This window comes from Lepidochelys kempii, chromosome 14, assembly GCF_965140285.1.
Source record: "Lepidochelys kempii isolate rLepKem1 chromosome 14, rLepKem1.hap1, whole genome shotgun sequence".
Lineage (NCBI taxonomy): Eukaryota > Metazoa > Chordata > Testudines > Cheloniidae > Lepidochelys > Lepidochelys kempii.
In genome coordinates, this window is record NC_136393.1 from 47,143,246 (window position 1) to 47,171,184 (window position 27,939).

The following is a 27,939-nucleotide window of genomic DNA, read 5'->3' on the forward strand; positions in this document are numbered from 1 at the left end:
CTGAGCTGCTAGAGAATCCCCTGTGTGGATTCTCTGATGATTAGAAACTTCTGATCTTTGAGTCAAGCTTTTCCCACACTCACGGCATTGCTAGGGCCTGTCAAGGTTCCTTCCCTGCTGTGAACTCTACGGTACATATGTGGGGACCTGCATGAAAACCCCCAAAGCTTATTTTTACCAGCTTAGGTTAAAACTTCCCCAGCGTACAAACTAGTTTACCTTTTGCCCTTGGACTTTATTGCTGCCACCACCCAGTGTCTAATAAATATATAACAGGGAAAGAGCCCGCTTGGAAACGTCTTTCCCCCAAAAAGGCTCCCCAAACCCTACACCCCCTTTCCTGGGGAAGGCTTGATAAAAATCCTCACCAATTTGCATAGGTGAACACAGACCCAAACCCTTGGATCTTAAGAACAATGAAAAAGCAAGCAGGTTCTTAAAAGAAGAATTTTAATTGAAGGAAAAAAGTAAAAGAATCACCTCTGTAAAATCAGGATGGTAAATACCTTACAGGGTAATCAGGTTGAAAACACAGAGAATCCCTCTACGCAAAACCTTAAGTTACAAAAAGACACAAAAACAGGAATCTACATTCCATTCAGCACAGCTTATTTTATCAGCCATTTCAACAAAACAGAATCTAACGCATATCTAGCTAGATTACTTACTAAGTTCTAAGACTCCATTCCTTTTCTGTTCCCGGCAAAAGCATCACACAGACAGAGAGAACCTTTGTTTCTCCCCCCATGCAGCTTTGAAAGCATCTTTTCTCCTCATTGGTCATTTTGGTCAGGTGCCAGCGAGGTAATTCTAGCTTCTTAATCCTTTACAGCTGAAAGGTCTTTTCCTCCAGCAGGGAGGGATTTTAAAGGTGTTTACCCTTCCCTTTATATTTATTGCAGAGCCTCTCCCGTGTGTGGATTCTCTGATGCTGGAAAAGGTGTGCTCTTTGAGTGAAGCTTTTCCCACACTCACTGCATTCGTAGGGCCTATCCCCTGTGTGGATTCTCTGATGGCGAAAAAGGGCTGATCTCTGAATGAAGCTTTTCCCACACTCACTGCATTCGTAGAGCCTCTCCCCAGTGTGGATTTTCTGATGCTGAAAAAGGGCTGATCTTTGAGTGAAGCATTTCCCACACTCACTGCATTCGTAGGGCCTCTCTCCTGTGTGGATTCTCTGATGCTGAAAAAGGCCTGATCTTTCAATGAATCTTTTCCCACACTCACTGCATTCATAGGGCCTCTCCCCTGTGTGGATTCTCTGATGTTTAGAAAGGCCTGGTCTTCGAATGAAGCTTTTCCCACACTCACTGCATTTGTAGGGCCTCTCCCCTGTGTGGCTTCTCTGATGATTAGAAAGTGCTGAGCTCCAAATGAAGGTTTTCTCACACTTACTGCATTTGTAGGGCCTTTCCTCTGTGTGGATTCTCTGATGAGTAGAAAGGGCTGAGCTCCTAGTGAAGCTTTTCCCACACTCACTGCATTCATAGGGCCTCTCCCCTGTGTGGATTCTCTGATGTACAGAACGGTCTGAGCTCCTGGTGAAGCATTCTCCACACTCACTGCATTCGTAGGGCCTCTCACCTATGTGGATTCTCTGATGATTTGAAAGGACTGATTTTTGAGTGAAGCTTTTTCCACACTCACGGCATTCATAGGGCCTCTCCCCGGTGTGGATTCTCTGATGAGTAGAAAGGGCTGAGCTGCTACTGAAGCTTTTCCTACACTCACGGCATTCATTAGACCTCTCCCCGGTGTGGATTCTCTGATGAGTAGAAAGGGCTGAGCTGAACGTGAAGCTTTTCCCACACTCACTGCATGTATTTTTCCTCCTTCTCCTGAGGATTTCCTGCTGAGTTGTGGTTTCCTTGAGGCCCTGCTGAGTTCCCCGACAGGAAATAAATTTTCCCATTTTCTCCAATGGGTGGTTTCCCTGTTCTCTTTCTGGTCTGTGATGAATCGCAAAGGGTTTTCCCTGCTCATGACTCCTGGACACGCTCCTTTTCCATCTTTGCGATAATTCTCTGTGTTTATCCACTTGTTCAACATTCTCCTGCTGAGAATTCTGCTCCTCTTTCTCACAAAGCATTGTATCACCTGCTGTGATAGAGATAGAAACCTCAAACAGGGATGGAAAGGGGAAGACCAAACGAAAAAAAGTGCTGGAGAGGGGTCAAATAAAAATCAGGTACTCAACTCCCCCAAACTCTTCCACCAAATAGGAGAGAGGAGGGGGATCAATTCAGCCTTCACATCCCATCCAAATTCACAGGGGGAAGGGAGGAAACTTCTGCCTGGTGTCTGCTAGGATCTATAGGAAGCCATGAGCTATATTTACCCTGAGGATATGACCCCTGCTAGAGATAATAATGAATTGAGAGACCTCCCAAGACTTTGTAGGGCATCCCAGATGGTTCCTTCAGGCACTTATAGATTCTGAGTTGATGTAATGTTTCCTCACCTGTGCAGGGAGCTCTCAGGATCTCTCTTTCCTCTGGGACCCATGGCTCTTCCCCTTGTTCCAGCTGGGAGATCACATCAGGTTTGGAAACTGGAAACCCTGCTCAGATGAAAGAAAACAAATGTCTTCAGTTGATGTCACAAGACTTTGTCATAAAAAGAAAAACATTCTATTAAAAAACATTCTATTAACTTCAGTGCTTAGTGTGAGCTGGTGTGCCTGGGGCAGTCCCTCACTGAAAAGGCCAAGGTCAGGGCAGGCTGAAAAAGGGATAGCATATCCTCCCCAAACTGGTGGTTAACAGTGAAGTTAAACTCACCGACCAGTCACAAACTGCTTCTCATCACCCACACTGGTTACCGAGAAGCTGAAAAAAGAAATCACACAGCCCTCTTTATTGCATTCCAGTTCTCTGACTCCCAGTCCGCACCTAGGTCCACTGCAGTCAGAGGTTATTTAAAAACTCTGCTCACAAACAAAATGTTCTTCTGATCCCAAGGGGTTAGCATCAGTACCAGGTCACGATAGATTTGGATCTTACCCAAAATACCATGCTGCCAGCCAATCCTTTGGCATCTAAACTAAAGGTTTAAAGAAAAGAAAGACAGAAAGAAGCAAAATGGGAAAGCAGTCAGGTACAGTCTGAAATCTATATATCAGGTTCTTAGCAGTATGGTGAGTTAGTGGCTTGAAAGTCCATCTGGAACACATCCACAGCTTGGATGGGTCATTCAGTCCTTTGTTCAAGGCTTCAGTTTGTAGAGAAGTTGCTCCAGAGGTAGGAAGAGGGATTGAAGACAAAAGGGAGATGATGCAGCTACCCTTTATATGCCTTTTGCCATGTGGCTTATACTTCCTGTGCCCCAAACAAGAGTTTCACAGCACATGGCACGGAAAAGCCTTGGAGTTCTCAGTACACAGGCGCACCCCTGCATGTCTTGCTGACTCAATAGGTGTATCCCCTTGGTCCTTTCCATGGGCTCATTGTACAGCTGATGACCCTGGATGGGCCATCGAACAGGCTACGCAGTGCTGACGCCAGTATGTCTGGGGGTGTCACCCAGAAACACTACACAAGTCTGGAAATACAAATATACCCTACATCTCTATATCTCACAATACAAAGGTGATACAAACAGAAACAAAATCATCATACTTGGAAAATCATAACATTTTCCCTGACAGCTTACATGGCACATCTAGCATGATTCATTGCAATTTTATCATATTGGTATTAATAAAATACTAATAATATAAAGAGTCTCACAATTCCACATAGTGTCACACTAAATAAACCAGTGAATTCCCAGGACCAGCTCCCCCGGTCCTTTAAGATGCCAAATGCCCACATATCGGCTGGGAACACATCCAGACAGACACTGTGTCAGTCTGTACCCCTATGTTCACTCTTCTGGAAAATTATGATCAATTTGGGACATAGTATGGCTTGTGAGATATCATTTGAAATCACATAATCTACTTGATGTTATCCTCCTGTTAAAATGTGGAGGAACACTGTGAGTAAAGATATGAGATTTAATGTATGATATTACTGAAAAGTTATAATTTTGGGGAACACCCACAGACCAGTTCCCTCAGAGGCAGCAAGGCAAACAGCTGGTCAAACAGCTATTCTCCGGAAGTGGGAAGGTGTGAAGAAGACATTTACATTCCTTCAAAGAGACCACTTGAAGCTCATATTGACAACAGACAGCCTGTCAGCAACACTCAGCTGAGAACGGAATTTGTTTCTAGTACAAAGGACTGAACTATAAAAAGAGGTGAGGAAAATACTTGAGACTCTCTCTCTCTGCTCCCTTTCTCTCTGTTCATGACAACTCCTGAAGAAGTGTACTTGGGCAGCAGGGGCGGGTTAGGGGAGTCCTGGCTGAAAGGACAGCCACCAGCCTGTCTCAACATATGCTGAGAGAAACATTTGCTTTGAATCCGTTTTAGCTCGTTAAGTTAGATGTTAGTTTGTGTTTTATCTTGCATTTCTTTTGTAAACAATTCTGACTTTTAGGTCTCATTACCTGTAGTCACTTAAAATCTTTTTTTTTTCAGTAGTTAAGAATTTGGTTTTATTGGTTATCTAACCAGTGTGTTTGGATTAAAGGGGGTTGGAAACTCCATCTGGAATAACGAGGCTGGTGCATGTCATTTTCCACTGATGACAGACTTCGTATGAGTTTGCATTGTTCAGCAGTGTGCTGGACAATGCAAGATGCACATTTCTGGGGGAAAGTCTGGGAGCAGAGAATTTTCTAAGGTTCTCCCGTGGTGTACTGTAATTTGAGCATCGCTGCCTAGCAGCAGTCAATACTGTGAAGCTGGGAGCGAGTTACATGCTGGAGACTGCGTGTTAACTGCCCAGGAGTGGCTGTTCTCACAGTAAAGCAGTGTAAAAGGCACCGCAGGTTGGGGAACTGAGGGGAAACAGCTGTTCAACAGGCCAGATTGTACTGTGGTTAACGTCACAGACACAGACACTCAATTTCAAAGAGTCTCCGAAAACAGACACAGACACAGACACTCAATATCAAATAGTCTCCGAAAACAGAGAAAGTAAATCCATGTTCCAGAAATAGAAGACTCCAGACAGAGGGCAAGTCTCCCTGGCATTGCTTCTTGCTGACAGAAAAGTCCAGAGACAATGAGTCAGTCCTGGGGAAGCCGGGAACAGTAAACATGGGCTGGTGGGGTTCAGTGGAGAAAGGGAACAGGAAGGGTAGGGATATTACTGAATGCAGGAGCTCAGCAGTACTAGATGTCAGGATAGCACGTATTGCAGCCCATTGGAAAACATAATCCCAACTATACATAGAAAATGATAGGGTCTACATTAGCTGTTTCCACTCAAGAGTGGGATCTTGGAGTCCTTGTGGAGCATTCTCTGAAAACGTTCATTCAAGGTGCAGAGGCAGTCAAAAAGCAAACAGAATGTTGGGAATCATTAAGAAAGGGATGGATAAGAAGACAGAAAATATCATATTGCTTCTCTACAAAAACAATGGTTCGCCCACATCTTGAATATTGCATGCAAATGTGGTTGCCACATCTCAAAAAAGATAGACTGGAATTGGAAGAGGTTCAGAAAAGGGAAAAAATATGATTAGGAGTATGGAAGAACTTCCGTATGAGGAGAGATGAAAAAGACTGGGCCTTTTCAGCTTAGAAAAGAGACGAAAGGGGGATATGAGAGAGGTCTATAAAATCATGGCCACTCTCGAAAGACTGGACACTGGGCTACATGGACCTTTGGTCTGACCCAGTGTGGCCGCTCTTATCTACTAGGGAATCTAGTGAGCCCAGTGTAACGGGAGGGAGTAGGAAAATCCCTGGGTGTGGAGAACACTGGGAAATTAGAAGCTATAATTCAGGAGCAAGAGATGCTAATTAGTCTAGAAAAGCAGAATGTGAAAAATAAGAATTGGGGTCATGTGACAATGAGATAATCAAAAATCCAAGGAGCCTGCAGAGAAGAGAGGTGGTGGCTATCACACGTGCGGATGGAGAAGCAAGACTCTCCATTTCTCAGGAAGTTTCACTACCACCATAAGCCATTTTCACACGCTGCAGTGCAATCCAGACCAGTGAGGACTTGTGTCATCTGTAATCCTGGGTGAGATTCAATGTTCTGCTGTTGGAGCTCCCCTGTCTGGATACCCCCAGCCAGCATTCAAGGACGCATTGGGTGTCTGTGTGATAAGTAGCCCTGGACCAGCAGCTCTGACTCCAGCAGCCTGCTTGTTACACCCCAAGCACATTCTGGTTCGGGTGGAGGTGGCTCAGGGTTTCCGAGAAGGCCGGGGATAGGAAGGTTCTGTTGGTTATGCTGGACCTAAGCCCCAGTTTTACTTGAGGAAAAAGAGATATCTGACACTGTGCGATACTGCTCCTGTGCTCTGTTCCCAAAGTGTTCTTCAGCAGGGGAAGGTCTCTGGTCGTGTCTGTGTGTGTTACTGGCATATTGGGGTGATGCTGAAACAGGACAGAGCAGAGATACCATTGGGGGGTGGCGTGAACCGTATCTCTTCATTTCCCCTTCCAAGAACTGAGGGGACAGGAATCCTTACCCAGTGAGGTCACATTCTTATAGTTCTCCTGCATGACATCTCTGTAGAGAGCTCTCTGATCAGGGTGCAGCAGAGCCCACTCTTCCCTGGTGAAATACACAGCCACCTCCGCGAAGGTCACCAGCCCCTGAGACAGCAAAAGTCCAAAACTCAGTACCTGCTGCCCCACTATCTGTGTGGGAGAGGAGCCAATCAAATGGAAGCTCTGGGTGGATCACGGTCAGAGTCCCACCCCCACCTCGCTGAGAGCATCCTGGAACCACCAGGGTGAGGGAAAGAAGAGAGAGTCCCTCCTCTCTCCCACCAGATCCATCACACACCTACTAGCCACAGACTGATGCAGGAAATGGAGTCGCTAGCAGGGTCCAGGGACAGCTCCCTGGTAGGAAGTCCAACACGCTCCTCAGTGCGAGTAGCTGGATATGAAGGGAGGGGAATCTCCCCTAAGCCTGACTGATGGGTGCCCCCTTCATATCTCATGGCACCCGCTGCTTAGTCGGGTCAGGCTCCCGCACTATGAGTCTGGTTAGGTTTCCTAGTCTCATGTAGGTGGGTTATTTTCTGTTCAACAAATTAGAGCATTTCCACCTCCCAACCTCATGGGTCTGTTCCCAGAATCTAGGCCACTTATTAAATAACTCCCAGCAGGTTTGCCACCCCGTGTCCTCCTCCCTTTCTCCACCTTATGGATTTCCTGCCCCGGACCAACCTCCAAACCAGACTGCGCAAACCTTCCCGTCTCTGGTGTATTTGCTGCCCCCCTCCCTCCAGAAGGAACCCACCCAAAACTCCCCAATAATCCCTACCTGAGCTGGCTCCACTGCAGCCATTTCTCTTCCCTGTCCCATGGGAGGATGGGAGGAGCTGAGGTGGAGGATGGACGTCGTTCTGCAGCCTGGGAGGGTGAGAAGCGTAATTGTGGGGGCTTCAGAACAGGCTTTAGTTAATTTCACATCAGAATTCCCCCAGGGCCCTTTCCTTGCAGACAGATAGCCTAGATTCTGCCATGCTGGAAAAATGCTTGATCTCTTTATTACAGTGTAGACCTGGCCCCTCCTGCCAGGCTAAGCCCACAGAGACATTTTTAACCTCCCTTCTCCCTCCCCTCACCCCATAACAAAGTCTCTGAACACAATGCTAGAAAAGAGCAGAACCAAAGAAGTCACTCTGGGGGATTCCCTCGGACATGGACCTCATGGCAGCCACAACTGAGCAGGGGGAATATGGAGTCAGGAACTGACTTTTCCTCTGTCTGATCGTTTTCTTGTTCACTGGAACAAATGATTCTGCCGAGGGATGCTGCAACACATGTGTCTGGGTGGACTAGAGCTGGAAATCTCTCTTCCCACTCATTTCTAACCACTGGCTCTTTCAGTCTCTCCTTCCCCTGTCCTCTCTCCCTGCCTCTCTGGCTAGGAAAGTCCCATTCCTGGGTTCTTTGCAATCCCACGGCTGCATTTTGTCCTGGCAATTGCTAATGGGAGGAGAAATGAGGAGGGGCTGTTTGTGCAGAGTCACTTTCTTGCCAGTCCACAGCACTTTCCCTGAGATCTTTCAGTTACCTGAAGTTTGTGGCTCAGAATTTGTATTAACAGAGCCCAGGTCTGCCCCAAGGGGCTAGTACCAGCTGGAGAAAGTCAGCACCTGGGTCGGGCAGAGAAGATGCTTTAATTAAAGTCACTTCCCAGCACAGAAGCCCCGCTAGGGTAGGAGCAGGTGCTAAACCTGGTCTCCCGGTTCACAATGGAGGCTGCAGCGTCTGACCCAGGAAGCTGAACCCCAATATCCTTAGGAGCGAGGGACAGAGCCTTTGAGCAGCCTTACCTCCTTTAGCTCTCTAGTGAAAGCAGCGAATGAGAGCACCTCCTTACAGGGAGACTTGCTAATCTCATTTGCCCCACTGTTCATCTGGAGTCACTCCTTGTCTTTCCATACTCTGGATTAACAATGGTCTCAATGAAACCAGATTTCAGAAAGGATGAGTCCAGAGTGATGTGGAAGAGGTCATTGTGTAGCAGTGCTAACCCCCTTCCCACCTCCCTCACCCCCCAGATCTAGGAGAAGGACTCGGGGCACAAATTTAGTACCAGTCCCCAGAGCCTCTGCCATGCCCTTTGCCTGGGACCCCCCTCCTCCCATTTTGCAAATTAGAGAGAGGAAAGTGGAAAATCAGAGGGATTTTATATCAGTTGTTGAGAGGAGGTAAAATTGGAGCGTATTTCACATCAATATTTCAAAAATTAATACAGAGGAAATGGGCAACAGTTGCAAACATTTTATTTCCATGTTGAAGAATCTGAGAAAAAGGTGTAAATCTGAGGTTTACTTAGTATTTTATAATTAAGGGAGACAGGGAAAATCTCAGGGCATATTCAATGAGAAATAGACAACTAGAGAAAAAGTGGGGCAAATGTTTAGGGTATTTCATAACAATGTTTGAGATCTGCAAAGAATACGTGTCACGAAGTAATTGATAACATGAGAGAAAAAGACCAAGATCAGAGGGAATTTTATATTGCTATGAAATAACTAGTTGGAAAAGACGGACTGTTTGACTAGATTTTATATGACTGTGCAATACATAAACAGAAAGTGATGGTTCCCCGTCTGCCACCATTCACACGGGTAGCAGGGAGCCATTTCAGGAGGCAATTTAAGAGGGCATAGGAGGAGGAGGAGCTGGAAGGCTTCCTGGGTGAGGGAAGGGGGCAGCAGTGGGGGATGGGCAGGTGAGGGTCAATGGATAGCTGGGGGCAACTGTGTTGGCAGTTTGGGGCCAGCAAGTGGGATTGGGAAACCGGGGTCTGGGCAGTCTCCACGGGGGGCACTTGCTCCTCCCTTCCCCCACCCTGGCGGAGAAGAGGCGACTCATCCCATCCCCACTCCAGGGGCAGACATGTTTTGGGCACGACTCAGGGAACAATGTCTCACCTAAACAAGGACAAAGCGCTGCAGGTAAAATGGGTGAGAAAATGCCCCACACCAGAGATTTGAAATTGACATTTGAGAAAAGGGGAAGAACTGGAGAGAATTTGTATCAGGGTGTGAGCGGCACCAGCGGGGAAAGGATCCAATTCACTCACCTCCCGCCCCCCCTTCTCCCCCGGGGGTTTCCTGAGGCTGCACAGGGACCGTTCAAGGCCCCCCCCGGACCCCCCCCAGGAGCCCCCCCGGTCCCGGCGGTGCGGGGCAGGGCCTGGCTGCGGCTCCCCTGGGGCTGGGCAGCCCCGAGGCGTCTCCCAGGTGCGGCAGGACGCGGCCCCGCGGAGGAACGAGCTCCTGGCCGCAGCCTGGGGCCGGGCCGCCTCCGGGGGGGGCCGCTCGCTGCCCCCGTCCCCTCCCGGGGCTGCCCGGGCCCTGTTGCCGGCAGAGAGCGGCCCCCCAGCCCGGCCCCGCGGGGTCGGGGTCTCCCAGCCTCGCCCCTTAACCCGCTGCCCCGTCCAGACCCCGCCGGGGGGCGCTGGGCTCCCGCTGGGACAGCAGCTCCGAGCCCCCCCGGGCGCGGCCCCCCCCGGGAGCAGGTCCCGGCGCCGCCCGAGGCCGGGTCCCCGCGGACACTGGGGCAGCGTCACCGCCCCGCCCCCGGGGCTCGCTCCGGTACCTGGAGGCGGCAGCTCGGCAGCGGGGCGGGCAGGGCCCGGGGCGGCCCCAGCGGGAGCAGGGCGCGGGCCGGGCGCGGGGGGGTTAATGAAGGTCGCCCCGGCACAGACCCTGCCGCTCAGCCCGCTCCCGCAGCAGCCGGTGAGCTCTGCCTCTGCGCACGCGCGACTCCCGCCCGCCTCCATCTGCGCATGCCCAGAGCTAGGGAGGCAGAAAACGTTTCTCCGTCTTGGAAGAGGCGCCAACGGCCCCGCACGAGCCCGGCTCGTCCTCCCCGGTCCGACGTCACTTCCGCTCGCGGGAGAGTCAGGAACTACATCTCCCAGCCGGCCCCGGGGGCCCTTCCGCCTTCTGCAGCCTCGGTCCGGGCAGGTGCCGGGATCAGCCTGATTCCCTCCGGCCCCTCCCCTAACCCAGCGCCTCTCACACCCGCCCCCCTCCCGCGGCTCGTTTCTGGGGCTCCCGGGGGCGCCGCAGGTATCACCACCAAAATTACACTCAGAACAGTGGTACTCCCCTGTCACCTCATTGCTCTCTCACTTAATTTTTGAGACATTTTCTTCAGCCTTTGTCATCGCTGTGAGAACTGAACTTGTCTCCTGTTGTCTTCATTAGTTTTATGAGCGGTGAGAAAAAGGCCTCTGTCTGCATAATGGGGACACAAGACATGTTAGACACACCTGGATTACTCTTCGTGGGTTGATAATGTCAGATCCTTCTCATTCTCAGTGAGCTGAGCTGAGCTGAGCTGTCTGTCTTCCCATCATCCAGATTGCTGGGTCAATCATTTCTCACCGTGCAGTCTTTGTACCTGAGGTGTTTCCGGCTCTCCTTGTAGGCTCTCATTGTCCACCTTTTCTTTCTTCCCCCCACTTTCTGGAAGGCTCTTTTGCTGTGACCTGGGTCAAGCAGCACCCACTGTATAGAGGTATCTGATCTTGGTCAAGTAGTCCCCATTGTTCAGAGGCACAGTGCCTGGGATAATCTTTACGTGTTTCTGCATTCCTTTAATAAGCCGCTCACATTGTCTGGCCCCATCCAAGAGAGCACATTTTAAATACAGGGACATGCTCAATATTTCTAGCCTCACATACAAACATACAAACATGCATACAGGTTGGCTAAACACAGTCAGTAGGTCTTAAGTTTTGCAACAATACCCTGCATCAACCATCTGGCATAAGGTACATATTAGCAAAGAATTCGATCAGTCCCCCAGGATAAGTAGATTGGCTATTAGCCAAGATAATCGGATGCGGGCCCATGCTCTGCACGTCCCTAAACCGTCCTTTGACTGCCAGATGCTGGGAGTGGACAATGGGATGGTTCAATGAGTGCTTCACTGATCTGATCATTCCCTTAGAAGCACCTGGCATTGGCCACTGTCACAAGGCAGGATACTAGATTAGGTGGACTATTGGTCTGACCACCAATATTTACAGCACTGGTGGATTGACTCAAAACAAAGTTTTCACACTAGGCCAGAAATTCAGTCAGAGTGGAAGTCAGATGATTGAACAGAATAAACATCTGCTCTAAAAATGAGAAGAAAAAATTAGAATGAAAAATTCAGGGAATCCCAGCAGCAGATTAGACAACTTGGGACACTGCTATGAGACTCGATGCATTCAGATACAGTGATAAGGGATTCTTTGTTTCTGAGGGGATATCTGTACCATGTTTCCCTGAATTCAGTCTCAGGGATTATCTACACTGGCAAGTTAAAGAGCTCTAAATTGCTGGCTCAGGGGCGTGAAAAATCACCCCCTCCCCCTCGCGGAGCGCAGCACGTTTGAGTGCTTTAAAGCGCTAGTGTGGACAGGCTCGGCTCCCAGTGCTCGGACCTAATCCCCTCGTCGAGGTGGATTCCAGGAGCACTGGCACCCGCGACAGCCCTTTGAAATTTGCAGTGTAGACAGAGCCTCAGTAGGTTACATCAGACAAAGAGGAGATGTATTGACTAGGCATGGGGATGCCTGTGCCTTTATGAACTCAGTCCTGTGCCTTTGAGAACCCAGTCTTGGGAAGCCGATGCTGAGAGGTTCTGCCTGGGAGAGGGGAAATAAAAAAGCCTCTCGCCCTCCCCCCCAAAAAACTATTTTGCAAGCCCTGGTGTCTCAGTCCCACTGGGGTAACTGCTGGCCCCTGTGCCCCTGGCTGGGCCGGGTTTTGCCCTCTGACACCCTCTGCCAGCGCCTCGCTCCTGGGCTTAACTCTGCCTCCTCCCCTCCATCCCTGATTTTCCCTTTAGCCCCTCTCCTAATGCTGCCTCCAGCTGCTTGACCCTCTTGACCAGTCAGTTTCCGCCCCCTGTTCAGACCCTGGCCAACCCCCTGCACCGATTCGCCCGCTTGGCAACTTTTTAACCCCTGTCAAAAGCCGTCCGCAGAATCTTACGGCTAAGAAGGGCAAGGTGAAGGGCAGCGGCTTCAGCAGATGTACGGCTCAGAACCCGGTAAGTAGCACATATCTGTGCAGAGCAATTTACTACACTACACCTGGCGCACCCGACTGGCTGGACAGAGCCCGGGAAGGGGGCGAGCTGCTGGCCCCAGCCCAAGTTCACTCATCAGACACAAGGGCAAACTTTTCTTAAAGGAGCCACATCCTTTTGTTTGTCCCCCTGCCCAGCACTAAAGGGGTCTGCAGCTGGTTTCTCCTGGCTAGAGGAGGAACACAGATCCTGGGGAGAACCCACGGTGGACTGAAGATGGCTGGCTCGGTCCCTGAGAAACCCCCTGGCCCGTACTCCCCCCAGCAGCTCCCTGGGGCCAGCCCAGAAGCTGCCTGCCTATCTCCCCCCAGCCCCCTGCCGAGAGGCTGCCCACCCCATCTCCCCACCCCGCCTCACCCAGAGCGGTGCGGTGCGAGGCCAGGGCTGGCTCCCTGCCGCTGCCACCCCGGAGCCGCTTTAGATAAGTGGTGCCGGGCCGAAGCCCAAACCCCTCCTGCACCCCAACCCCCTGCCCTGAGCCCCCTGCTGCACCCTTCCTGCACCCCAACCCCCTTCCCTGAGCACCCTCATACACCCCACACACCTCCTCTGCCACAATCTCTTGCCACGAGCCTGTTCCTGCACCCCTAATCCTTTTCCACACCCCACACTTCCTCCTGCACCCCAGCCCCCTGCCCCACATAGAATTTCCCCACCCAGATGTGGCCCTCAGCCCAAAAAGTTTGCCCACCCCTGCTTTGAGCCTCGGAGTACTTCCATTGACTTTTGAGTCCCCATCAGCACTCGATTTGGTTGGGTTCCTGCCAGGTGTTTTGTAGGATAAAAAACTTATTTGTAAGCTCTTTGAAGCAGGGATCTGTCTGCAAACCCCAAGCCATGTGTATATGTGCCCCAGGGCTTGTAAAAATGGTTTTTGAGTTGGTGACACACGCGCACAATGTGAAACCAGGAGACCTTGAACTTTTCCTGTTTCTCCAGGGCTCTGTTGCACTTCCACCGTGTGGGTCCTCAACACTCATTTAAAATCCCCCAAACCAACCACTGGATGTTTCGCTTCCCTTCGTATTCTCAGTGTTGTCACTTGTTTGTTTGTGGGTTTGTTTTGCCGTTTGTGTCGCTTTATTACTTATTGTTACTCTGCTATGTGTGTAAAACATTAGTCAAATTTGGAGTGGACATCACAGAGAAATTGTATAAGCCTGAGTGAATGCCTCTTACAATCTTTGCAGATACCTGAAAGGACAGTATTAATATTTACAAGGAGAGCATGACTATTTCTAGTTGACTCACAGATTTGTTTAGCATCTTAAGACTGCACGATGTGTGCAGATAATATGTATGCAAGAGGGTTAGCTTTACAATAGTTAGCTAATGGTACAAATGACTTTTGGAAAGATCATTAAGTGGTCGGCTGAGTCCCTCAGCAATTTTCAAGTGGTCCGCAGAAAGAAAAGTTTGAGAACCCTTGCTCTACGCTAAAGGTATGAATCTCCTCTCGCACTGGTGAGAGTCAGGAGTGACTCCATAGAAGCCAAGGGAATCTGTAAACTCGGGGGAGAGCAGAATTCAGCCCTAAATACTTCGAGGAGCTTCACAGACACCCAGCGTAAAGCAAAGACATACTAGGATGCTCCTTGGCTGGGATGCAGGGGGAAGAAGTAAATTCATTCACATCTCCTTTCCTTCCTGGCCCAGAGAGAAAAGGCCCCATACCTTGTTCCCCACCTTCATGAGCCAGCTAGCCCACAACCCTGGTGCTAGATTGGAGCCAGTGTCCCAGTAGGGTAAAGCCCCTTATCCCATTCCTGTACCCCTGAGCCAGCCAGCCAGCCCCCTTCCCTGGGGTCGGATCAGAGCCGGCACGCTCTCTATGGAAAGGCCCCAAATCCATTCCCCGCCCCTCTGGGCCAGCCAGTCCCCCAACCCTGAGGGTGAATTGGAGTCAACACTCCTGAGACGGGAAAGGCCCCATATCCGATTCCCCCCCCCGCCACCAACCTTTTGTTTGGCTTCTGGGACCTACAACATGATTCCCTGACTGCTACAGGGGCGTGTTTTCTCTGTGTCCTGAAATAACTCATTTCACAGTGGTCACACCCTGTGCTGGGCTTTGGCCATCCCAGCTCTGAGACCACATCCCTGGGCACCAAGGCTGCTACTGACCATTGCTTTGGGCCGGTTAGTGTCTCAGTGAGGAACTGGGGTGCAGGAGTGGGTGAAGAGAGCTCAGAGACAGTCACCCTAACGAAACCAAGCCAATCTTCACATAAAACCTAACTCTTCATGGGAAGAGGATGCTGGAGAGGAATTGGTGTTTGACATTACCGGGAGAAGTAAGGCTTGCAGCTGAGACTCAGATGGTGTCTAGAAATGATAAAATTGCTACTTCTATTGGCTTTCGCAGGTGAGACAAGGGACCTGCTCGTTCAGGGAGGGGGGTTAAATGCAGAGAAATGGTCAGTTTGTGCAACCCCTTACAGCTTTTTTGGGGGAGCCCTGGGTGCCTTTCTTATGAGGGGCTGGATCCACAAAAGCCAGTGTGCTGGATAGAGAGCTGCTGGAGCCAGCCAGTCGGAACAGCTAAGGACAGGGGTGGCCCAAGCCTTCTGCCACAAAGGGACTTAGGTGCCTCCTGTTGGCTGCCGTCAGTTGGGCACCTAAGCCTGGTCAGCCCTGCCCACCTAACTCCACCGGAGGTGGAACCCTTGTTCTATGCCCGAGTTCAGTGGTTTGAGCACTGAGTCAGCAAGTAGAAGACCTGACTTCAAATCTCATCTCTATCTGATAGGAGCAGCGAGGAGCACCCAGGTCTCCTACATCCCAGTTGGGTGCCCTGGGTGGGGCAGTCTCAATTGCCCCTGCTGGCGCTGTTCCACTTTGCATAAATCATTAAACATTAATTGTGCCCAGGAGAGTGATGCTGCAGGCTGGTGGTCAGGGCACCCACCTGGGAGATCAGGGTATAAATTCCCAGTTCCAATGATTTAACCAAACTTGAGCAGCTTCAACAGGAGCGATGGAGAGCGACCCACAGCAGAAGATCCCCTGACAATGATTTACAAGCTTTCCGTAGAGATCTCACTGCTATGCTTCCTGGATAAATGTCATAAAACCAGTGTATTCGGTGTGGTGAGTTTGTCAGGTCTGAGACAGGAGTTGCTTGTAAACAAGTGACTCCTTTGCCAATTGGCACCAATGAGCTTTTGTCACGCATGCACTGAGCTATACTGTCCCACTCTGATAGAACAGAAAGGCCAGGAGAAAAAAATAGAGAAAGCCCTGGCTGGGATGATTTAACTGGGAATTGGTCCTGCTTTGAGCAGGGGGTTGGACTAGATGACCTTCTGGGGTCCCTTCCAACCCTGATATTCTATGATTCTATGAAAGGAACAAGAAGATACTAAAATGACAATGGTCATTCCTTTTCTGGAATAGAAACCAAGAACTGAGTGTGTACTCTTTTCACCCCAGTTCTTTCCAAATCCTTGGCCTTGGTTAGGGTAAATTTACACTTCTCTGAAGTAGAATCCTTTACGAAACCACTCAAAATATCAATAGTGTTAGTGAGGAATGGCTCCCCAAAACATGCCCAGCTTTTCTTTAATTTGGTGGCACAGTTTCAGGCAAGGGACTGGATACAGGGCAGGATCAGAATCTCCATTACCAGAGCTGGAGATTCTATTCAAAAATAGCCATTTTTCTGCAGCTATTAGATTGCCAACACTGATTTTATACACATTTTAGCACATACAAAGGATAAATTCAACAAAAAACCCACTTCTATTTTTTCAACATCTGTGTCACGAAGGGCAGGATTCCTCATCACATAGGGTTAACTAGGAGAGATCTTTTGTAGGGCCTGGGTTACACATGATTTGGGAACCGAATACATGGGCATTCTGCCTAGTTCAAAACCACTTACGGTGGAATTCTCTCCCCAAATCATCTGAGACAATATTGACTTCAACAATTGAACTACACTGTGATCATATGTACTTCCTTCAGTTAGATGGGGTTCTGCTGTTGAAAAAGTGGAGATTTTAAAATCACTGCTGTTTCTTAGTTAGCATGTCCAGTAAATTGGAGAGTTCTCTCATGTTAACAGAACTGCACTTGAACTTTCTCCATGCCATCATGGAGGGATGGGGGAAAAGGAAAGCTGAAGTGAGGAATGACCACTTTAGCAAACGGTCATTTGTCTGAAATTCTCCAATAGATCTGAGCGCCATCATATCAAACTGAACTAATATCCAATTGGGTGAGCAAACAGCCCTCAGGACAGACAGAAACCACATCAGAGAGAGAGAATACATGACAGTGAAAGTGTCAAGTGAAATTCCAGAGCAGGTGACATCTGATTATTCAGAATCAGGACAAGAGATTCTCCCAGCACATTCTCCTCTGATCCATTCAAACACACTTCACTCAGCGCTGTCTCAAGAGTCAGGTATGTTATTTTCAACATTTTCAGTATACTAGGATCTAAATAAGGGGGGGGTGCGAAATGACACTTTTTGTTCCGGCCCCTGCTTCTCTTCATTTACATATCATTTGAAAAGTTCCCAACATAACTGCTCTTCAGCAAAACGCAGAGCAACATGAGAACAACTGGCAATGACACAATCTGTATCATTGGTGATTAACAATAACTTTGCAATAGGAGGAATGGTAGAAATGTGATGCTCCCCGCTTCCTGATAGGAAGCGCACACTCAAATTACTCATGGGACAATAAAAAGGATAAATTGATCCACCTGCAACTGCGAACTGCAAAAGGCAAAATTGGGGCACTCATCGGGATAAGGTGAGGGATAACGGTGCAGCAAACAGTTCAAACAGCATTCCAAGTTACTATGTAGGAATCAGGAAAAGTATTAAAGAAAAAAAGTACTGATAGCCCTAGAGGTTTTTATGGTGTTGATCTCCCTTGCAGATTGTCTGATGCCTAACATGGACTGAGTGCCAAGAGAAGGTTTTCCCACACTCACTTCATTTGTAGGGCCTTTCCCCTGTGTGCATTCTCTGATGATTAGAAAGTTCTGATCTTTGAGTCAAGCTTTTCCCACACTCACGGCATTCCCAGGGCCTGTCAAGGTTCCTTCCCCACTCTGAACTCTAGGGTACAGATGTGGGGACCTGCATGAAAACCTCCAAAGCTTATTTTTACCAGCTTAGGTTAAAACTTCCCCAAGGTACAAACTAGTTTACCTTTTGCCCTTGGACTTCATTGCTGCCACCACCAAGCATTTAACAAATATATAACAGGGAAAGAGCCTGCTTGGAAACGTCTTTCCCCAAAAAGTCCTCCCCAAACCCTACACCCCATTTCCTGGGGAAGGCTTAATAAAAATCCAACCAATTTGCAAAGGTGAACACAGACCCAAACCCTTGAATCTTAAGAACAATGAAAAAGCAAGCAGGTTCTTAAAAGAAGAATTTTAATTGAAGGAAAAAAGTAAAAGAATCACCTCTGTAAAATCAGGATGGTAAATACCTTACAGGGTAATCAGATTCAACAACAAAACCTTAAGTTACAAAAAAAGACACAAAAACAGGAATCTACATTCCATTCAGCACAGCTTATTTTATCAGCCATTTCACCAAAACAGAATCTAATACATATCTAGTTAGCTTACTTACTAAGTTCAAAGACTCCATTCCTTTTCTCTTCCCGGCGAAAGCATCACATAGACAGAGCCTTGGTTTCTTCCCCCCCTGCAGCTTTGAAAGTATCTTGTCTCCTCATTGGTCATTTTGGTCAGATGCCAGCGAGGTTATCCTAGCTTCTTAACCCTTTACAGGTTAAAGGGTTTTTCCTCTGGCAGGGAGGCATTTTAAAGGTGTTTACCCTTCCCTTTATATTTATGACAGGGCTTCTCCCGTGTGGATTCTCTGATGGTGAAAAAGGCCTGATCTTCGAGTGAAGCTTTTCCCACACTCACTGCATTCGTAGGGCCTTTCCCCTGTGTGGATTCTGTGATGATTAGAAAGGCCTGAGCTCCTAATGAAGCTTTTCCCACACTCACTGCATTCGTAGGGCCTCTCCCCTGTGTGGATTCTGTGATGATCAGCAAGGCCTGATCTTTGAATAAAACTTTTCCCACACTCACTGCATTCGTAGGGCCTCTCCCCGGTGTGGTTTCTCTGATGGAGGAAAAGGTGTGATCTTTGAATGAAGCTTTTCCCACACTCACTGCATTTGTAGGGCCTTTCCCCTGTGTGTATTCTCTGATGATTAGAAAGGGCTGAGCTCCTAATGAAGGTTTTCCCACACTCATGGCATTCATAAGGCCTCTCCCCTGTGGGGATTCTCTGATGATTAGAAAGGGCTGACCTGCTAGTGAAGCTTTTCCCACATTCATTGCATTGATAGGGCCTCTCCCCTGTGTGGATTCTCTGATGAATAGAAAGGGCTGAGCTCGTAATGAAGGTTTTCCCACACTCACTGCATTCATAGGGCCTCTCCCCTGTGTGGATTCTCTGATGATCAACAAGCCCTGATCTTTGAATGAACCTTTTCCCACACTCACTGCATTTGTAGGGCCTCTCTCCTGTGTGGATTCTCTGATGCAGAAAAAGGCCTGAGCTTTTACTGAAGCTTTTCCCACACTCACTGCATTCGTAGGGCCTCTCCCCTGTGTGGATTCTCTGATGACAAGAAAGGGATGAGATCCAAATGAAGGTTTTCCCACACTCACGGCATTCATAAGGCCTCTCCCCTGTGTGGATTCTCTGATGATTAGAAAGGGCTGAGCTGCTAGTGAAGGTTTTCCCACACTCACTGCATTCATAGGGCCTCTCCCCTGTGTGGACACTCTGATGTTGGAAAAGGTGTGATCTTTGAATGAAGCTTTTCCCACACTCACTGCATTTGTAGGGCCTCTCCCCTGTGTGGATTCTCTCATGGTTAGAAAGGGCTGAGCTCCTAATGAAGCTTTTCCCACACTCACTGCATTCGAAGGGCCTCTCCCCTGTGTGGATTCTCTGATGATTAGAAAGGGCTGAGCTGCAAGTGAAGGTTTTCCCACACTCACTGCATTCGAAGGGCCTCTCCCCTGTGTGGATTCTCTGATGATTAGAAAGGGCTGAGCTGCAAGTGAAGGTTTTCCCACACTCACTGCATTCGTAGGGCCTCTCCCCTGTGTGGATTCTCTGATGACAAGAAAGGGATGAGCTCCAAATGAAGGTTTTCCCACACTCACAGCATTGATAAGGCCTCTCCCCTGTGTGGATTCTCTGATGATTAGAAAGGGGTGAGCTGCTCGTGAAGCTTTTCCCACACTCACTGCATTCATAGGGCCTCTTCCCTGAGTGGATTCTCTGATGATTAGAAAGGGCTGAGCTGAACGTGAAGCTTTTCCCACACTCACTGCATGTATTTTTCCTCTTTGTCCTGAGGATTTCCTGCTGGGTTGTGGTTTCCTTGAGGCCCTGCTGAGTTCCCCGACAGGAAATAAATTTACCCATTTTCTCCAATGGCTGGTTTCCCTGCTCTCCTTCTGGTCTGTGATGAATCGCAAAGGATTTTCCCTGCTCATGACTCCTGGACACATTCCTTTTCCATCTTTGCAATAATTCTCTGTGTTTATCCACTTGTTCAACATTTTCCTGATGAGAATTCTGCTCCTCCTTCTCACAGAGCATTGCCTCACCTGCTGTCATAGAGACAGAAACGTCAAACAGGGATGGAAAGGGGAAGACCAAACGAAAACAAGTGGTGGAGAGGGGTCAAATAAAAATCAGGTCCTGAACTCCCCCAAACTCTTCCACCAAATAGGAGAGAGGAGGGGGATCAATTCAGCCTTCACATCCCATCCAAATTCACAGGGGGAAGGGAGGAAACTTCTGCCTGGTGTCTGCTAGGATCGATAGGAAGCCATGAGCTATATTAACCCTGAGGATACGTCCCCTGCTAGAGACAATAATGAACTGAGAGACCTCCCAAGACTTTGTAGGGCATCCCAGATGGTTCCTTCAGGCACTTATAGATTCTGAGTTGGTTTAATGTTTCCTCACCTGTGCAGGGAGCTCTCAGGATCTCTCTTTCCTCTGGGACACATGGCTCTTCCCCTTGTTCCAGCTGGGAGATCACATCAGGTTTGGAAAGTGGAAACTCTGCTCAGAAGAAAGAAAACAAAGGACTTCAGTTGATGTCACAAGACTTTGTCATAAATAAATATTCTATTAATTTAACTTCAGTGCTTAGTGTGAGGTGGTGTGCCTGGGGCAGTCCCTCACTGAAAACACCAAGGTCAGAGCAGGCTGAAAAAGGGATGGCATATGCTCCCCAAACTGGTGGTTAACGCTGAAGTTAAATTCACCGACCAGTCACAAACTGCTTCTCATCACCCACACTGGTTAATGAGAAGCTGAAAAAAGAAATCACGCAGCCCCCTTTATTGCATTCCAGTTCTCTGACTCCCAGTCAGCCCCTAGGTCCATTGCAGTGAGAGGTTAGTTAGTGAGTTAGTGACTTCAAAGTCCATCTGAAACACATCCACACAGCTTGGATGGGTCATTCAGTCCTTTGTTCAAGGCTTCAGTTTGTAGAGAAGTTGCTCCAGAGGTAGGAAGAAGGATTGAAGACAAAAGGGAGATGATGCAGCTACCCTTTATATGCCTTTTGCCGTGTGGCTTGTACTTCCTGTGCCCCAAACACAAGTTTCAAAGCACATGGCATGGAAAAGCCTTGGAATTCTCAGTACACAGGCGCACGTTTGCATGTCTTGCTGACTCAATAGGTGTATCTCCTTGGTTCTTTCCATGGACTCATTGTACAGCTGATGACCCTGGATGGGCCATCGAACAGGCTAGGCAGTGCTGACGCCAATATGTCTGGGGGTGTCACCCAGAAACACTACACAAGTCTGGAAATACAAATATACCCTACATCTCTATATCTCACAATACAAAGGTGATACAAACAGAAACAAAATCATCATACTTGGAAAATCATAACATTTTCACTGACAGCTTACATGGCACATCTAGCATGACTCATTGCAATTTTATCATATTGGTATTAATAATAAAATAATAATTAATAAAAAAAAGTCTCTCACAATTCCACATAGTGTCACACTTAGTAAACCAGTGAATTCCCAGGACCAGCTCCCCAGGTCCTTTAAGATGCCAAATACCCACATATCGGCTGGGAAGAAACACAGACAGACATTGTGTCAGTCTGTACCCCTATGTTCACTCTTCCGGAAAATTATGATCAATTTGGGACATAGTATGGCTTGTGAGATATCATTTGAAATCATGTAATCTACTGAATATTATCCTCCTGTTAAAATGTGGAGCAACACTGTAAGTAAAGTTATGAGATTTTCCTGTATGATATTTCTAAAAAGTTATAATTTTGGGGAACACCCACAGACCAGTTCCCTCAGAGGCAGCAAGGCAAACAGCTGGTCAAATAGCCATTTTCCGGCAGTGGGAAGGTGTGAAGAAGACATGTACATTCCTTCAAAGGGACCACTTGAAGCTCTTATTGACCACAGACAGCCTGTCACCATCACTCAGCTGAGAACTGAAGTTGTTTCTAGTACAAAGGACTGAACTCTAAAAAGAGGTGAGAAAAATGCTTGAGACTCTCTCTCTCTCCCCCCTTTCCCTCTGTTCATGACAACTCCTGAGGAACTGACCTTGGGTGGCAGGAGCGGGTTATGGGAGTCCTGGCTGAAAGGACAGACACCAGCCTGTCTCAACATATGTTGAGAGAAACATTTGCTTTGAATCCGTTTTAGCTTGTTAAGTTAGATGTTAGTTTGTGTTTTATCTTGCATTTCTTTTGTAAACAATTCTGACTTTTAGGCCTCATTACCTGTAGTCACTTAAAATGTTTTTTTTTCAGTATTTAACAATTTGGTTTTATTGTTTTATCTAACCAGTGTGTTTGGATTAAAGTGTGTTGGAAACTCCATCTGGAATAACGAGGCTGGTGCATGTCATTTTCCACTGATGAAATGACAGACTTTGTATGAATTTGCATTGTTCAGCAGTGTGCTGGACAGTGCAAGATGCACATTTCTGGGGGAAAGGGCAGGGATATTACTGAATGCAGGAGCTCAGCAGTACTAGATGTCAGGATAGCATGTATTGCAGCCCATTGGAAAACATAATCCCAACAATACATAGAAAATGATAGGGTCTAAATTAGCTGTTTCCACTCAAGAGCGGGATCTTGGAGTCCTTGTGGAGCATTCTCTGAAAACGTTCCCTCTAGGTAAGGAGGCAGTCAAAAAGGAAACAGAATGTTGGGAATCATTAAGAAAGGGATCGATAAGAAGACAGAAAATATCATATTGCTTCTCTATAAATCCATGGTACGCCCAGATCTTGAATACCGCATGCAAATGTGGTTCCACATCTCAAAAAAGAATTGGAAGAGGTTCAGAAAAGGGAAAAAATATGATTAGGGGTATGGAAGAGCTTCTGTATGAGGAGAGAATAAAAAGACTGGGCCTTTTCAGCTTAGAAAAGAGACGAAAGGGGGATATGAGCGATGTGTATAAAATCATGGCCACTCTCGAAAGACAGGACACTGGGCTACATGGACCTTTGGTCTGACCCAGCGTGGCCGCTCTTATGTACTAGGGAATCTAGTGAGCCCAGTGTAACGGGAGGGAGTAGGAAAATCCCTGGGTGTGGAGAACACTGGGAAATTAGAAGCTATAATTCAGGAGCAACAGATGCTAATTAGTTTAGATAAGCAGAATGTGAAAGATAAGAATCAGGGTCATGTGACAATGAGGTAATCAAAAATCCAGTGAACCTGCAGAGAAGAGAGGTTGTGGCTATCACACGTGTGGATGGAGAAGCAAGACTCTCCATGTCTCAGGAAGTTTCACTACCAACATAAGCCATTTTCGCACGCTGCAGTGCAATCCAGACCAGTGAGGATTTGTGTCATCTGAGTGTCTGTGTGATAAGTAACCCTGGACCAGCAGCTTTCACTCCAGCAGCCTGCTTGTTACACCCCAAGCACATTCTGGTCCCCGTGGAGTAGGCTCAGGGTTTCAGAGAAGGCCTGGGCTAGGAAGCTTCTGTTGGTTATGCTGGACCTAAGCCCAGTTTTATTTGAGCAAAAAGAGATATCTGACACTGTGCGTTAGTCCTCCTGTGCTCTGTTCCCAAAGTGTTCTTCAGCAGGGGAAGGTCTCTGGTTGTGTGTGTGTGTGTGTTACTGACATATTGGGGTGATGCTGAAACATGACAGAGCAGAGATGCCATTGAGGAGTGGCATGAACCGTATCTCTTCGTTTCCCCTTCCAAGAACTGAGGGGACGGGAATCCTTACCCTGCAAGTTCACATTCTTATAGTTCTCCTGCATGACATCTCTGTAGAGAGCTCTCTGAGCAGGGTGCAGCAGAGCCCACTCTTCCCTGGTGAAATACACAGCCACCTCCTCGAAGGTCACCGGACCCTGAGAGAGCAAAAATCCAACACTCAGTACCTGCTGCCCCTCTCTTTGTGTGGGAGACAAGCCAATCAAATGGAAGCTCTGGGTGGATCACGGTCAGAGTCCCACCCCCACCTCGCTCAGAGCATCCTGGAACCACCAGGGACGAAGACAGAGCCCCTACTCTCTCCCACCAGATCCATCACACACCTACTAGCCACAGACTGATACAGGAGATGGAGCCCCCAGCAGAATCCAGGGAGAGCTCCCTGGTAGGAAGTCTAACACGCTCCTCAATGCAAGGAGCTGGATTTGAAGGGAAGGGAATCTCCCCTAAGCCTGACTGGTGGATGCCACCTTCATATCTCATGGCACCCACTGGTTAGTCAGGTCAGGCTGCTGAACTATGAGTCTGGTTAGGTTTCCTAGTCCCATGTAGGTGGGTTATTTTCTGTTCTACAAATTAGAGCATTTCCACCTCCCAATCCCATGGGTCTGGTCCCAGAATCTAGGCCACTTATTCAATAACTCCCAGGAGGTTTGCCACCTCCTGTCCTCCTCCCTTTCTCCACCTTGTGGCTTTCCTGCCCCAGACCAACCTCCAAACCAGACTGCGCAAACCTTCTCGTCTCTGGTGTATTTGCTGTCCCCCTCCCTCCAGAAGGATCCCACCCAAAACTCCCCAATAATCCCTACCTGAGCTGGCTCCACTGCAGCCATTTCTCTTCCCTGTCCCATGGGAGGAGCTGGAGTGAAACATGGATGTCGTTCTGCAGCCTGGGAGGGCGAGAAGCGTAATTGTGGGGGTTTCGAACAGGCTTTAGTTAATTTCACATCAGAATTCCCCCAGGGCCCTTTCCCTGCAGACAGATAGCCTAGATTCTGCCATGCTGGAAAAATGCTTGATCTCTTTATTACAGTGTAGACCTGGCCCCTCCTGCCAGGCTAAGCCCCCAGAGACATTTTTTACCTCCCCTCTCCCTCCCTCCACTCCGTAACAAAGTCTCTGAACACAACGCTAAAAAGAGCAGAACCAAAGGAGTCACTGTGGGGGATTCCCTCAGACATGGACCCCACGGCAGCCACAACCGAGCAGGGGGAATATGGAGTCAGGAACTGGCTTTTCCTCGGTCTGATCCTTTTCTTGTTCACTGGAAAGTGATTCTGCCCAGGGATGTTGCAACACATGTGTCTGGGTGGACTAGAGCTGGAAATCTCTCTTCCCACTCATTTCTACCACTGCCCCTTTCAGTCTCTCCTTCCCCTGTCCTCTCTCCCTGCCTCTCTAGCTGGGAAAGTCCCATTCCTGGGTTCTTTGCAATCCCACCGCTGGATTTTCTCCTGGCAATTGCTAATGGGAGGAGAAATGAGGAGGGGCTGTTTGTGCAGAGTCACTTTCTTGCCAGTCCCCAGCACTTTCCCTTATGTCTTTCAGTTACCTGAAGTTTGTGGCTCAGAATTTGTATTAACAGAGCCCAGGTCTGCCCCAAGGGGCTAGTACCACCTGGAGAAAGTCAGCACCTGGGCCGGGCAGAGAAGAAGCATTAATTAAGGTAACTTCCCAGCACAGAAGCCCCGCTAGGGTTGCAGCAGCTGCTAAACCTGGTCTCCCGGGTCACAATGGAGGCTGCAGCGTCTGACCCAGGAAGCTGAACCCCAATATCCTTAGGAGAGAGGAACAGAGCCTTTGAGCAGCCTTCCCTCTTTTAGCTCTCTGGGGAGAGCAGGTAATGAGAGCACCTTCTCACAGGGAGAATTGCTAATTTCATTTGCCCCACTGTTCATCTGGAGAAACTCCTTGTCATTCCATACAGTGACTCTGGATGAGTCCAGAATGCTGTGGAAGAGGTCACTGTGTAGCAGTGCTAACCCCCTTCCCACCTCCCTCACCCCCCACATCGAGGAGAAGGACTCGGGGCACAAATTTAGTAGCAGCTCCCAGAGCCTCTGCCATGCCCTTTGCCTGGGACCCCTCTCCTCCCATTTTGCAAATTAGAGAGAGGAAAGTGGAAAAGCAGAGGGATTTTATATCACTCGTTGATAAGAGATAAAATCCGAGTGTATTTCACATCAATCTTTGAAAAATGAATAGAGAGAAAATGGGCAACAGTTGCAAACATTTTATTTCCATGTTGAAGAATCTGAGAAAAGGTGTAAATCTGAGGTTTACTTAGTATTTTATAATTAAGGGAGACAGGGAAAATCTCAGGGCATATTCAATGAGAAATAGACAACTAGAGAAAAAGTGGGGCAAATGTTTAGGATATTTCATAACAATGTTTGAGATCTGCAAAGAATACGTGTCACAAAGTAATTGATAACATGAGAGAAAAAGACCAAGATCAGAGGGAATTTTATATTGCTATGAAATAACTAGTTGGAAAAGACGGACTGTTTGACTAGATTTTATATGACTGTGCAATACATAAACAGAAAGTGATGGTTCCCCGTCTGCCACCATTCACACGGGCAGCAGGGAGCCATTTCAGGAGGCGATTTAAGAGGGTGGCGGCGGAGGAGAAGCGGGAAGGCTTCCTGGGTGAGGGAAGGGGGCAGCAGTGGGGGCACCTTCTCACCTAGACACGGACAAATCGCTGCAGATAAAATGGGTGGGAAAATCCCCCACACCGGAGATGTTAAATTGACATTTGAGAAAAGGGGAAGAACTGGAGAGAATTTGTATCAGGGTGTGAGCGGCACCAGCGGGGAAAGGATCCAATTCACTCACCTCCCGCCCCCCCTTCTCCCCCGGGGGTTTCCTGAGGCTGCACAGGGACCGTTCAAGGCCCCCCCCGGACCCCCCCCGGTCCCGGCGGCGCGGGGCAGGGCCTGGCTGCGGCTCCCCTGGGGCTGGGCAGCCCCGAGGCGTCTCCCAGGTGCGGCAGGACGCGGCCCCGCGGAGGAACGAGCTCCTGGCCGCAGCCTGGGGCCGGGCCGCCTCCGGGGGGGGCCGCTCGCTGCCCCCGTCCCCTCCCGGGCCTGCCCGGGCCCTGTTGCCGGCAGAGAGCGGCCCCCCAGCCCGGCCCCGCGGGGTCGGGGTCTCCCAGCCTCGCCCCTTAACCCGCTGCCCCGTCCAGACCCCGCCGGGGGGCGCTGGGCTCCCGCTGGGACAGCAGCTCCGAGCCCCCCCGGGCGCGGCCCCCCCCGGGAGCAGGTCCCGGCGCCGCCCGAGGCCGGGTCCCCGCGGACACTGGGGCAGCGTCACCGCCCCGCCCCCGGGGCTCGCTCCGGTACCTGGAGGCGGCAGCTCGGCAGCGGGGCGGGCAGGGCCCGGGGCGGCCCCAGCGGGAGCAGGGCGCGGGCCGGGCGCGGGGGGGTTAATGAAGGTCGCCCCGGCACAGACCCTGCCGCTCAGCCCGCTCCCGCAGCAGCCGGTGAGCTCTGCCTCTGCGCACGCGCGACTTCCGCCCACCTGCACTTGCGCATGCGCAGAGCTGGAGCAGCACAAAGCGCTTCCCCGCCTTGGGAGAGGCGTCCTCCCCGGTCCGACGTCACTTCCGCTCGCGGGAGAGTCAGGAACTACATCTCCCAGCAGGCCCCAGGTCGCTTCCGCCTTCTCTCGCTTCGGTCAGGCAGGTGCCGGGACCAGCCTGATTCCCTCCGGCCCAACCCCCACCCGGCGCCTCTCACACCCGCCCCCGCCCCCCCGCGGCCCGTTGCTGGGGCTCCCGGGGGCGCCGCAGGCCGAGGGGCGGCTTCTGCCCCGCGTCGGGACGAGCCCCGGGGGCAGGTGTCGAGCCGGGCGGGCTCTGTGAGATCGCGCCCCGGGGCGGCCGCTGCCGGCGGGGAGCCCGGTCTCGGCCCGCGGCGCCTGCGGCAGGGCGCGGCGCGGAAACGGGCCCGCGGCCGGCGCGACGGACCGGGGCGGAGTGTCCGGAGCCGCTTTGGTCTTTTCACGGCCTCCTTTAGAAGCAAGGTGGGAGCTCTGGCTGCGGGCGGG

General features: G+C 49.6%; 1 protein-coding gene across 4 annotated transcripts; it reads right to left on the reverse strand.

Moving 5' to 3' along the window:
- Window positions 1–433: 433 nt before the first annotated feature.
- LOC140897540 (uncharacterized) lies at window positions 434–27,409 on the reverse strand. 4 transcript variants are annotated; one of them, XM_078848582.1, is made up of 7 exons: window positions 27,234–27,409; window positions 24,696–24,776; window positions 23,897–24,023; window positions 20,608–20,706; window positions 18,461–20,246; window positions 17,585–17,677; window positions 434–1,820 (listed from the first exon to the last, which is right to left on the reverse strand). In XM_078848582.1, exons 2-7 carry the CDS (start codon window positions 24,735–24,737, stop codon window positions 866–868), a joined length of 3,102 nt encoding a protein of 1,033 aa, XP_078704708.1. In that variant the 5' UTR covers window positions 24,738–24,776; window positions 27,234–27,409; the 3' UTR covers window positions 434–865. The 4 variants fall into 4 exon arrangements, with proteins under 4 accessions (XP_078704708.1, XP_078704707.1, XP_078704706.1 ...); XM_078848581.1 differs by lacking the exons at window positions 434–1,820; window positions 17,585–17,677 and having other exon boundaries at window positions 18,013–20,243; XM_078848580.1 differs by lacking the exons at window positions 434–1,820; window positions 17,585–17,677; window positions 27,234–27,409 and adding an exon at window positions 26,728–26,793 and having other exon boundaries at window positions 18,013–20,246.
- Between the last annotated feature and the right edge of the window lie 530 nt (window positions 27,410–27,939).